General features: G+C 45.8%; 1 protein-coding gene across 1 annotated transcript in view; it reads left to right on the forward strand.

Annotated features, from left to right (window-relative positions):
* The window catches only part of LOXHD1 (lipoxygenase homology PLAT domains 1), a 149464-nt gene that overhangs the window by 32869 nt on the left and 102891 nt on the right, over window positions 1-13704 (forward strand). Inside the window, exons 5-6 of the mRNA XM_058825935.1 lie at window positions 9275-9373; window positions 11096-11244. Coding sequence (XP_058681918.1) covers window positions 9275-9373; window positions 11096-11244 — 248 coding nt within the window. The remainder of the gene's footprint in view (window positions 1-9274; window positions 9374-11095; window positions 11245-13704) is intronic.

Consider the following 13704-nt stretch of genomic DNA (forward strand, 5'->3'; position numbering starts at 1 on the left):
ATGCCTCTTTCCATCCTGGGATATGCATGCCCTTAAGGGTGGGGCTGGATCGGAACTAAAGCTGTGGCCAATATTCCCCAATAACCAACTGACGTTAGAAGCTCAGGTAAGGAGCGGAATTTGGAATGAGAGTCACCAGATGATGATGCCCTGTCAGATTCCCAACCTCATTTTATAAAAGGTTGGGCTTGAAGACCAGCACTGGTCCCTCATGGAGGAGTCCTCATCCCTGGAGGGATTTAAAAGCCATGTGGATGTGGCACTTGGGGACATGGGCTAGTGGTGGCCTTGGCAGTGCTGGGGGAATGGCTGGACTTGATGGTCTTGGAAGGCTTTTCAAACCTAAGTGACCCTTGGATTCCCCTGGGATTTGTTTCAAAATGAGGTCACACAATTTCACGGTTTTGGAAACTTTCATGATGGGAAAAACGAAAAAAGATTATTTCTAAGGACGCAGAAGTTGAGGAAGAGGGAATGAAATATTAATACAAGTTACCTTCTCATCAAAATTCATCTTTATTTACTCTGAAAACTGGAAGTGTATAATCAGCACAGGAAAATGCAGATAAATATATTTATGAAATACATAAGAGTTGTTTGCTTCTGAGTAATGGCAAGTACCATCTGTGTTCAGGATCAGGCCTTGCTGCACGGTGAAGCATTCAATAAACAGGGTTTGTAGAAGGAGTAATATCTTTTACTAGCCTTTTTATAACACTGGGAAAAAATTGTTATGCTATCTGGCATAGAAAGTATCCAGAAATGTCTTTCCTTTTTAATCAAAAATACTTCCTTTGTTCTAACAAGGACTTTATTTTCCCTGAAAACTTTGCTCAGCTTATTGTCACTGTGTCCAAAATGAGGCAGCTATATTTTACTTGTCACACTTTTTTTTTTTTTCCTATTGTTTTTTCTCTAAAGATGGGTAAAAGGAATGAGAAATGGAAATGTAGAAATAAAAAGAAACACTGGTGACTTGCAAAACACAAAAAATGCACTAAGCCCTGAAACAGGGCAGAAAAAGAGACTTGTAATTCACATAGAGAGAAAATATTTTGGAGAGGCAAGAGTGTGTGGCTGATACATAGATCTCTGTGTACCCAATACAAAACAGAGAGTACAGCATGTTTTTGAAGACATGTAATAATTTTGACTAATTATGTCTATATATGGAAATTAATTCAGCTTTCAGTTTTGAAATGAAGTAACTTTAAAAAATATCTGACCTATTCAAAGCAAGACTGAAGTACAGAGTTAACAATATGATTTTCAACAATACCATAAAATTATTTCACTCTTATTTCTTAGAAAAAGTGCTTAAACCAAGAAGATATTCTCAACCATTAGTTCAATTTTGATAATAGCAGATCTGGTGAAAGCAGAAAGCAGAAAACAGATATTCCTTTTCTGAAATATTTGCCTTTTTTTTTTTTTTTTTTTAAATGGGCTCCCACCCTGGGGCTGAGCTAATGAAAAATAATGATAAATCTTGGAGAATTAGATGAGCAAGGATTCCAGCGCTGCTGTCACAAGGTGGGTTGCCATGTGCTAAGCTCCATGCTCCTGCAAATAAACCACTATTGTCTCCTGAGCAAGGTCGTTTAAAGCTCACTTCAAAAAGTCATCATCACTTTGAAGTCACAGTAGGAACATGAGTTTAGCATATCCTACAAGCAAAGCCTCCTGCATGTGGTAGATTGCCTCTCACAGGCCCTGCAGAGGGATGATCCAGGCTGAATCCTAATATATTAACTGTTTTGATGCATGCTTTGGTTTCATGTAAGAGCTGCAGGAAATGGAGGTGAATCTCATGGTTTCTGGCCTGGGTGGGGAGGCCAAGGGACTGGGGTTCATTATAGGAGGGGCATGAGACAGTGATGGAGGGTGATGCAACATTCAACAGCGTCACAGAATACCCCAAGGCCACAAGGACCCCCAAGGAACATCAAGTCCAAACCTTGGCCCTGCACAGGACGAGCCCAGGAATCCCACTCTTTGCCTGAGAGCATTGTCCCGACGCTCCTTGAATCCTTTCCTTTTCCCAAGCATTAGGCCTCCTTGAGTGACAGCAATAATATCTCCTAAAAACACACTTTTGGAGAGCTCCTGTGAGATTAAAGCACTGAACCAGGGTCAAGCCAGCCTTGCATCTTTAGTGCTGTCTCTAGTGACAGGGACCCCCAAAGCCTTGCAAAGTCTCTTCAGCATTTCTCCCCTGCTAACGCTGTGTTTTGGCAGAGGCAAAAGCCATGGAATCAGAGAATGCTGTGGGCTAGAAGGGGCTTTTAAAGGTCAGCTAGTCCAAGCCCCTGCAACCAGCAGTCACATTTGCAGCTAGATCAAGTCACTCAGTGCTCTGTCCAATGCAAAACTCAATTTCCAGCATGCCCATGCTCCAGGTATGCTGGTAATCTGCACTTCCAGTTTGAACCCTTGGCTAAAGATGCTGTTCCCCTCATCTGAAGGCATGGCTCATTAATAAATGTAGCTGTCAATTACCCTTGAAAGAGATTTAACTATTTTTGAGCTCTAAACCTATACTTTGAATTCAATGCTTTTCTGAATGGGAGGAAAAATAAGTATTCTTTGTCTGGATGGCATTGCTTTGTGCAAGAGCAGGATCCAATTTTGAGACAGAACTGGCTGCTGGTGGGCTCAGCAGAGCCCCTCAGCTTTTACAAGGGTTGCTTTAGGCTCTAATTTTATTTTGCTGCGCCTAGCTGTCTCTGGGGTCCCTGCTACAGTGTCACAAAGAGGTTTAATGGGTGGGCTGGCTGAGTGTTCCTCTCCTCAGCATTTGCAGAGGCTCAGTTGCTGGATACACAACACCAGCAGGACATCTCCAACCAGAAGGTCACCAGCAGCTAATCTAGGAAGAGGTTCTTTTATCCTGGTGGGATGAGCTCTCTGCCAGGACAAACAAGAACTAAATGCAAATGTTTGCTGTGAATCAAGTGTGTTGGGAGGCCAGCTTTGTGCCCCAGCCATAGTCTGTCTGACATTTCAAGGATGCTCTGACCCAGAACTCTGTCATTGAAGAACATGCTGTCAGCAGTGGTATAAAGGAGCTTCCACTTTGACAAGTCAGTCCCTTCCATCAAGAAGAGGTTTTGTCAGACAGTTCCTGATGGGCTGGAATGACTGACTCGATCTGACAGGCAGGAACCAAGGCATATGGGTATTAAACCACCGTCCTGAGCTCATGCAAAGCTGTTTCAGGTTGAAATTGTACCTTGTCAGCCAGTCCAGGCACCTGCCTCTCCGTCTAGCAGCAATTCTTTCCACACTAGCCACAAAAGCATTTATTTTCCAGCAGCAATTCAGAGATGGTATCAGTGCCTCACCCCTATCCACCCACCCCCTTCCCCACAGCCCCCTCCCAGATCTGCCTGCCCAGTGCTGAGCAGCACAGGATGGATCTCGAACACCGCTGCTCACGGGAGCTCTGTGAAAACAGACAGATAATTGCTAAGAGTTGCCTTGTGAGAAGGATCCAACGCTGCCTGCGGCTCCATTCCTTGCTTTTAGCCCCATGTGCTTTGCCTGTGAGGGCTGTGACATTTCCCAGATATTGGATGCTGCTGCCCTGCTCCGAGGTAGGTCAGGCACATGGGAGGCAGGCACAGCTGGGAATTCACTGCACCCCGCAGGAGGTGATAACCCCAGGTAATGAAGCACAGTCAACTTGGTTTTCCTGCCCAAATCTCACACTCCTGCTGCAGGAAACTCAGCAGATTGTGCATAAACACACTATCTAATGCTCTAAAAAAATAGCAGATAAAAAATTTCTTGAGGCAGTTCTATCCTATGGTGCTTCAAGTGACCATGATATCATATTGCTGAATAAATGACATTAACAGATGAATATCACAGGGATGGACAGTCAGCTGCAGCTTGCAGGTGGCAGGATTTGGCTGGGATATGTCTGTGTATTTTCCATGGTTGGAGGCAGGAGACAGGCTACATAAGAGCACTGAGGGATGTTGGATCTGGATGAAAAGATTCTGGGCAGTGTATGGGGCTAACTCTGCACCCAGGATGGAGATGACAGTGGGGACAGCCTGGATGGGGAATACTGGGGGGTAGAAGAGCAGCAGACCTGTGCCCTTCATCCCCCAGGATGTGTTGGGAGTGCATCACATTCACAGACTAAAACCTCTTGGCTCTCAGTGGAGAGAACCTGACTCCAGCCCACAGTGCAAAATTAACCTTTCCTCTTGGCTGTTGAAAGCTGAGGCTGAGTTAATCAGCAGCAGACAGGCTGATTGACTGCCACTCCTCTTCTAAATTAATCCAGTAGGGTCACATCACTGCCACCCCACTGTTTCCCAGAGATGGCATCCTGGCAATGTCTTCAAATGCAGACACACAACTGTAAAGAAAAGGAAGGTGCTGTAACCACACAGGGCATTTACACTCGTGCATTGCAATGTGAAAGTGGAAAGACAAGAGAAAATAGCTACTGCTCTTCCTACTGATTTTTTGTTGGCTGTTCTGCTCTTGGCATCTTGCAGTACGTGCCTCTGAAGCTGCTAATTTTGCTCCTAGGAAAGCTCCCCTCCCCGTGCCTGTGCTGCAGTGAGCACTGCTTGATGGAGGCACAGCTTTTACATTAGCATTTTGCATGTTCTCAGTGCTAGGAGAAGCATTCAGGGGAAAAAAATATCCAGGCAACATCTAGATCTGTGTTTTACAGATGAAGTCAGAGCCATGTACTGGGATTTTGAAAAAAAAAAAAAGCCAAGTGGGTATTTTTTAAAAGATTAAAGAATAGGGAACAACATCCACCCATGATCAAAATGAAGAGTACTTGACTTACAGCAGATCTCTTCCTGGCTGCAGTGAGAGCTTTTTCTTGCATCCTTTTAGCAGCTCACTGTCTTTTTAAGAGGCAGCATCCCTTTCCATTTAAATTGCTCATCCACCATGTCACTCTGTAAGATGTGCTGATGTACAAAGCACAGAAGGACCCCTGAGCAGCATGAAGAGCTGCTCTCCTTGCTGCAGCTGAATGTCAAATTGCTTAGAGAGGGAGAAAGTGCTGGCAAAAATTCAGCGTGGCTCAGGGTTTGCTTCCTGAAGATGGAGGAGCTGAAATTTTTCTGAACGCCGACCTAAGGGTCAGGTGTGGGGGCAGGTTTGAGCATCCAGTTTCAGAGTCGTTAAGATGGAAAAAAATTAAAGAAAAGACCTGATGAGCACAGGCTAGGCATAGTTTGTGAAGCAGGAATGTGCTCTAACCTAAGCCAAGGATCTAATGCTCTTGAAGTAGCTCTCCCTACAGAAACATATCAGCATGGAAAAGAGCCATGGCAGGACATGCCAAGCACCACAGCCTTGCTTATAGTATAGGGGACAACAAAAAACCCTCACAGCACAGTGCCCTGTGACTGTCACCAGCCCAAAGTGCTGGCCCATCCTCAGGCTCAGGAGCCAGCTCTGCCACAGGGCTCTTTGTGCTGACACTGACAGCAGCGCTGTGTCTGTACAGAGCCCTTAGGACCACTTGGTGTTCCGAGAAGGAGGTCAAAAGATGTCATTCTGGACCTTAGATTTGAAATACAGCCATGCTGAGAAAGCTTTAAGGGTTTTTGATCTGGCAAATAATTTCACCATCATTTTCCTTGCTGGCCAGATATGTTTCTGCAGTAACCATGCAAGGTGCCCTTCCTGTCCTGTGTTTTATCTCTTGCACTTCATGGACTTGTTCTCTGCATGTCTTCCTTGATGCTCTGCATGCCTTGAGACATTCTTCTGGTCTATATCTCAGAGGCATAAAGCCTTATCCTGCAAGGGGAAAGTAAGTTAAGCCACTGTAGCTTGTCCTTTTGAGGATCCTGTTATCCTGTCAGGTTCTTCTGCCTCTCAAAAAAGTAGAGTGGAAAATTAATCACTGGCATCAGATTAAATATTCTAGAGAAAATGCAAGGAGCAAAGCTTCTTGAAAAATGTGGTCTGTAATTAAAGATTGCAAGGTACAATGGGTCAGTTTTAGTTAGAGCAGCTTAGTGGCCAAGTAGGAGATGTAAATTGCACCATCCCCAGACTTTGCTAATGCAAATGAACACTTTTAGTGCTGATGTATCTGTAGCGGGTGATTAGAGCTCCGTGAACAGAAGCTAAAGTGTTAAAGAGAATCATTAAGGCATTTTCTCCCCTGTCTCAGCCTAGCTCTGTTCTTCTCTTTCTTGTTATTTAGTATTTATTGCAGTTTTATCATTATTCTTTTATTTGCCATGGCATGTTTTGCGATGAGGCGCCAGGGATGTCAGCTCGATTTTTAGCCTTTTCCCAGCACATTCATTAAACTGTGACAGGTGATTTTCCCTTCTGTTTGGGCTCTGCCCTTGTACTCCTCACCCAGTGAGCTGAGAGCATCGTTGTAATTCAGGGGATGGTCCAACAGCCGCTCCTCATCTGCTCTCACGTCCTCTGCCTCTGTGGGAGCACATGCGCCAGGCCCTCTGCTGCCTTTTGGAAAAACTTTTTACATGCACTGATTATGGTGGAGGAGGTGAGAGATCTCTTCTGGGAGTGGTATCACAGTGCTGGTGATGTTCCATGGCTCCTGAGAGAATCCATTTCTGTAGCTGGCTGGGAAGGCCAGGAAAGATTATTCCCTAGCCTGGAACGCCCCAAAGGGAAAAAATGTTGCAAACCAAGAATCATAGTTAATGGTTGGACTAGATGGCCTTAGAAGTTTTTTCCAGCCTTAATGACTTTGTGATTCTGTGGTGCAAGCATTTGTGTTTTTGACAAGGATCTGTGTGTGAGGAGATTTGTGCATCTGTCCCTTTCACAGAAGCAGCGCACCCAGGACTCAGAAATACAGAATTGACATTGCACAGAGCTCCCAGTATCAGCTACCCAGGGTTCAGGAACTCTGTTCAGGAACTCTGTTCAGGGCTTGTATGACATCATGTACTCTTCAGGAACAGATTCTGCGTTCATCTTCATCTGTTTTGTGTCTTGCTGCCTGCCTGCAGCACTCATCTTTCACAGGAGACACGGCACAAGGTGTTTGCTTGGAGGAACAAGTAGTCAGGTGACTTTAGTGGTAGGTTTTGAAAGTTACTCATATTTGGCTCAAATAAAGTCACACTGAAGGTCATGGGGGCTTTTTCATTGGTTCCAGAAGAAACTGAGCTCACTTTCGCTGTCCTCGGGTACCAAGTGAGTCCCACCCTGATCCGTCTGAAGAACTTGCTTCTCTATCTCACCATGTGTCACCAAATGTCCATGATATGCCTCATGCAGGATTTTGGTGCCACAGATGATGTACTTTCAGTGTCACAGCTCCTGGATTCACTCCTGTTTCCTCATTAAATAAAAAAGACTGGATGACTGGATTTCTTTTTCTCTCTTCTCTTCTCTTCTCTTCTCTTCTCTTCTCTTCTCTTCTCTTCTCTTCTCTTCTCTTCTCTTCTCTTCTCTTCTCTTCTCTTCTCTTCTCTTCTCTTCTCTTCTCTTCTCTTCTCTTCTCTTCTCTTCTCTTCTCTTCTCTTCTCTTCTCTTCTCTTCTCTTCTCTTCTCTTCTCTTCTCTTCTCTTCTCTTCTCTTCTCTTCTCTTCTCTTCTCTTCTCTTCTCTTCTCTTCTCTTCTCTTCTCTCCTCTCCTCTCCTCTCCGAACCTCTCCGAACCTCTCCTCTCCGAACCTCTCCGAACCTCTCCTCTCCGAACCTCTCCGAACCTCTCCTCTCCGAACCTCTCCTCTCTTCCCTTCCCTTCCCTTCCCTTCCCTTCCCTTCCCTTCCCTTCCCTTCCCTTCCCTTCCCTTCCCTTCCCTTCCCTTCCCTTCCCTTCCCTTCCCTTCCCTTCCCTTCCCTTCCCTTCCCTTCCCTTCCCTTCCCTTCCCTTCCCTTCCCTTCCCTTCCCTTCCCTTCCCTTCCCTTCCCTTCCCTTCCCTTCCCTTCCCTTCCCTTCCCTTCCCTTCCCTTCCCTTCCCTTCCCTTCCCTTCCCTTCCCTTCCCTTCCCTTCCCTTCCCTTCCTTCCCTTCCCTTCCCTTCCCTTCCCTTCCCTTCCCTTCCCTCCTCTCCTCTCCTCTCCTCTCCTCTCCTCTCCTCTCCTCTCCTCTCCTCTCCTCTCCTCTCCTCTCCTCTCCTCTCCTCTCCTCTCCTCTCCTCTCCTCTCCTCTCCTCTCCTCTCCTCTCCGAACCTCTCCTCTCCTCTCCTCTCCTCTCCTCTCCTCTCCGAACCTCTCCGAACCTCTCCGAACCTCTCCTCTCCTCTCCTCTCCGAACCTCTCCTCTCCTCTCCTCTCCGAACCTCTCCTCTCCTCTCCGAACCTCTCCGAACCTCTCCGAACCTCTCCGAACCTCTCCGAACCTCTCCGAACCTCTCCGAACCTCTCCTCTCCGAACCTCTCCTCTCCTCACCTCTCCTCTCCGAACCTCTCCTCTCCTCTCCGAACCTCTCCTCTCCGAACCTCTCCTCTCCTCTCCGAACCTCTCCTCTCCGAACCTCTCCTCTCCAAACCTCTCCTTTCCTCTTTTTTTTTTTTCTTTTTTTTCCAGAAAAGGGTGGCCACCTTCACATTTTTGTTTCATCCAGTGTGACTGATGTTTCAGAGAATCAGAGAATGTTTTGTATCCATCCAGTTCCACTCCCTGCCATAGGCAGGGACATTTTCCACTGGACCAGGTTGCTCAAAGCTCCATCCAACACGGCCTTGGACATACCCAGGGGTGGGGCATTGACAACTCTGAGCAACCTGTGTCCCTCACCACCCCCCACTAAAGAATATGTTCTATACATACGTAGCCTAAATTTCTCCTTTTTCAGTTTAAATCCATTATTCCATGTTCTGTCTCCATGGCATTATTTCCTCAAAATACTTGCTTAGTATAAACTAAACTTTCAAAAGAGCTCTAGGACAGAACTGGGGTCAGGCCTGAGCTTGGGCAGACTCCATAACTCATCGACGTTTGGAAAAAGCAAAGATGGTCCACAGGTCTGAGTTCATTTAATGCCTTTGTATCCACATCAAAATTTTCACTTTCTCTTCTATTTCACTCTTCAGTGTCAAGGCCAGGAACCGAGTGATATGTCCTCCTGCCCTGGGCAGTGAATACACAGTGTCAGAATCCTGCCTATGGATTTTATTCCTCTTGTGGAGAAGGGGGTCATTGTACCAAGAGCCACAGCTCAGATCATGCTTTCAAGATAGCATCAGCACAGCCTGAATTGGTCTATATTGTTATGTTTTGCATCAAACATAAAACAAAACATCATGGAGTTATTAATGTGCTGGGATTTCTGCCTCCCTTATTGCAGTCAACAAATACGTGGTCCGGGTTTTTACTGGTGAAGTCAGCGGCAGTGGAACAGATGCGGATGTCTTCATTAATATCTTCGGTGAGAAAGGAGACACAGGTATTCAAATGCAAATCACTTCCTAAAATATTTCCTCCTGCTCTGCAGGCCTGTGATCTGAACAACACACACACACACACACACACACACACACACACACACAGGCAATCTGGCAAATACAGAATAATTTAGCTGAGTGAAAGGCACAACAAACAGTGGCGTTAACTCTGGGGGCCCTCCCATCCACAGCCCCTGAAAGGTGCATCTGCAATGCAGCAGCTGTGGCTGGGTGTGGGCATGACTCAAGTTACCTGCCATTAAAAAAAAGCAGGCTCTGGGAAAATGCAGCATAAACCACCAGCAGAAAGCAGCGGAGTAAGTGCCAACCCACTGAAGGGTCCAACACCAATGTGTGTTTACAGGGAATGCAGTGAGAGCTGTGTGTCACATTTTCTGAGTACCTGGATGGATAATGACATCCCTTCTCCATAGCAAAGGTGGTGGCAAAGCCTGCTTGGGCACTTATAAAAATAATTTCAGCGAGGTTTAGATTAGTTGGGTTTGAATAGCTTTTTTTTTTAGAAATATTGTAATTATTTTTAAATGTAGGTTTTGCTGCAACAGTGGTCTGGGAACTCAAACTAAAAAAAAAATAAATAATTGAATAATATTGAAAGATGTGCCCAAACCAAGCTCTCTGGGCCATGGAGAGAAGTGGGTGGAGATTCCTGGAGATTCCTGTAACCAGGGAGCAAATATTATCGTGCTTTTACACTGCACCTATCCTGACAAATTCAAGAAATAATGATACAATGTCTGCCTAACGTCCTTGAACAGATTATAAAACATGGTGGATAGGGCTCATCCTTGATTAATCCTCCAGAGTTTTACAGGGGGATCCATCTGATCTCACTGAAAACATCCCAAAGTAGGAGTCTAAGTCTTAGCTAGGTGTCCAGGCACTCTGTCATATCCACACAGAAAAATAACACCCCTAGAGAATGATTCATCCCCTCTGAGGTAAGAGGGGTGAGTTGCCCACTGACCTCCTTCTCTGCACTGGTGCCTTGGGTGGGTTTCATCCCTCTCACACAGCATCACTCACACAGGCTGCAACCCAGGGCACACCTTTTATACCTTTGATAAAGGAAAACCCCTGTGAGATCAGGAAAAAGCCAACAGCCCTGTCTGGGTCCTAATTTGAAAATAAATCCTTCCTCTCGGACACAGCAAAGAATTCTGTGTCCTGAAATGTCAGAATCTGCAGCTTGTGACCAAAGCCTTTCTTGAACAGTTTGGAGATTTTCAAAGACAGTAAAAATAAAAGGGAAATGTGGTGATATGAAAAAAAAAATTAAGAGCCATCTGGATATATATTTCTGAAAGCTCTGAGAGCTGTAAGTAACTGTGACATTAGAATGGAAATCCTGGTCTTTTGTGTGCTTGAGAAAAGGCACCTTTTTATGAGAATATAAAGTCCTCTGCCTTTGCATTGAATCCTGGGTGCAGAGAGCTGATATCTAGGGAATATTTGATTCAGTCAGTGGTGACATTCCTAAATATTCCTTCATTTACAAACATGCATCTGCCAGTAACCCTTTACTTCTTGGAGTTAATATTTATTACTTATTTGTTTGGGGTTTTTGTTTTGTTTTGTTTTTGTTTGGTTGGTTTTTTGTTGTTATGGGGATTTTGGGGTTTTGTTGTTGTTGTTGTTTGGGTTTTTTTGAGGTTTGGTTTTTTTGTTGTTTGTTTGTTTTACTTTTTCTTTTTCCCGTTCAGGTGTGAGGAAACTGGACAATGACAAAGACAACTTTGAAAAAGGAGCAGAAGACAAGTTCACTCTCGATGCTCCAAATCTGGGGAAGTTAAGAAAAATTAATATCGGGCATAATAACAAGGGCGGCTCTGCTGGCTGGTTCCTTGCAAAGGTTAGTTACTCCTGAGACATTCAACATAAGCACCCCAAGGGCTCAAAATATCTCACCCTCCCAGTGGCCTGGTACCAAGAGATGTAAGGATAATTGCTGGTGACACAGGTTACTGAGAAGGACACAAATCATTTCATTCTCTTGACTTAACTCATAACCATGACCATAAAAACACCAGAATCCACGAGTTATCTCTTGGATCTGTTCACAATGAAAATTTGCAGACTCGTAGCTTGCCCAAATTTAAGTGATTTATCACTGGCTCAGCAAAAAGATATATGCTTGCCACAAAGACCCTTTTCTTCCACTTTCCTGCTCATTTTAATCTCCTGCTATGGGTAGGAAGGTGTTACAGCTTTTAGTGTAATGGTTGAAGGAATATTTTAAAAGGGGAAATCTATGACTCTTCCCTCTGGTCTCATTTTCTTTCCTCTGCTGATGTAGTTTAACACAGCTGGCTTGAATCCACAGAAGACCTGACCCCGTATTTGTAAATCCGTAATAACAGGATAATTCAATGTAATACAAATGCAAATATTAGCACATGTTTCTCCACCACCACACAATGCAGGAAAAGTTAGCTGTCCATGAAAAATGTGGAAATGAATAACAGTGTAGTTGTGCTCAATGTAATAAATAGGGGGAGGTAAAAACCACAGAACCTCGTTCTCACATCACAGGTGTAATGACATAATTTTTGGTGAGATTGGTGAGGTTGCTCAAGTCCAAAAATCTGGTGTAGTGACTACTTGCAGCCAACACACCAACCCTATATTCTGCCATAAACCTCCAGGACGTTTACAATTAAGTAAAATACAACCTTGGCCTTGCAAATTCAGATGGAAGGTTGGACAGCTGAGCTGAAAAAACTCAGTTGGTGTCCACTGGTTTTAGATGTTTTTCTGTAATTTGGTTAAATACTTAGCCACTCTAGTGTTGTCACTCCAGGAAGAACCTCTTCTCATGTTTCTTGTGCTTTCAGAGCAGCTTACACTCAGAGATGATTTTCCACCTCTAAAGGTAAGGATAAACCCACTAAAAGGAGCCCAAAGAGGATCAGCTGGTAGAGAGGCATTGGAGTGTTGATATTTCTCCTGAACTTGTCTATTTTAGTCTCTAGCACTCCAGCTCTCTCATGCCAACAATCCCAGCCCTGGCAGACACTGCTGTCTGTGTCTGTGGAGGTACAACAGGACTCAGGAGTGCTACAGGCAACAGCACAGTGTGGGATGAATGACAGGAGGGGAAGCTCTGTTTCCCAAAGAATGGTTTGACAAATTTATCAGAAAGGACAGGTTTAAGATTCTCCCTCATTGTTGAGGAAAGTGTCAAGGGCTTTCTATCCACAATAGTGATTTTTTTTTTTTCCCCTCTGAGACATAACCCACCCAGAGGAGTAGAGATTTTGATTTCTTCTCTTCTGACTGAAATCCTTCAGTATTCTTCTCTGCTGGTTTAAAATACTCTAGTAACTCTATGGCAGCATTCAGGAATCCAGCAGAAGATACTGGTAAGAAACACCTCAGCAGAAGATGCAAAAAACTAGTCTAATTTTAGAGGGGACTATTGTTCCCCAGCTTGTTTCAGCAAAATATCACAGAATTCTAAAACAGCCTGGTTTGACAGGGACCCTAAAGACACTCCCACCCCCTGCCATGGGCAGGAATATCCACAATCCCAGGCTGCTCCAAGCCCTGTCCAGCCTGGCCTTGGACACTGCAGGGATCCAGGGCCAGCCCCAGCTGCTCTGGGCACCCTGTGCCAGGGCCTGCCCACCCTCCCAGCCAGCAATTCCTTCCCAATATCCCAGCTGGGCCTGCCCTCTGGCACTGGGAAGCCATTGCCTGGCTGCTGTCCCTGCAGGCCTTGTCCCCAGTCCCTGGGCAGCTCTCCTGGAGCCCCTTTAGGCCCTGCCAGGGGCTCTCAGCTCTCCCTGGAGCCTTCTCTTGTGCAGGGGAGCAGCCCCAGATCTCCCAGGCTGGCTCCAGAGCAGAGGGGCTCCAGCCCTGGCAGCAGCTGCGTGGCCTCCTCTGGGCTGGCTCCAGCAGCTCCACGTCCTTGTGCTGTTGTTGCCCAGGGCTGGGGCAGCTCTGCAGGTGGGGTCTCACCTGAGCACAGGGGCACAGGGGCAGAATCCCCCCTCCCCTGCTGCCCACGCTGGGGGATCAGCCCAGGGCAGGGGGCTCAGGGCTGGGGCAGGTCCAGCTCTCCCCCCCAGCACCCCCAGGTCCTTCTCCCAGGGCTGCTCTGTCCAGCCTGTCTTTGGATTGCCCCAGCCCAGGTGCAGGACCTTGCACTTGGCTTTGTTAAACCTCATGATATTTGCACAGCTCCACCTCACTGTGGTCCAAGAGCCAAATCCTTCAAAATTAGAAACTGTCTCCTGCCACAGGGTTTTAATGGCCGCCTTTGCAGTGGTTCCACCCTGGAGTAAGTAACTAACTGTGATCTAGTGATATT

The sequence above is a fragment of the Poecile atricapillus genome, chromosome Z (genome assembly GCF_030490865.1).
Source record: "Poecile atricapillus isolate bPoeAtr1 chromosome Z, bPoeAtr1.hap1, whole genome shotgun sequence".
NCBI classification, from domain to species: Eukaryota; Metazoa; Chordata; class Aves; order Passeriformes; family Paridae; genus Poecile; species Poecile atricapillus.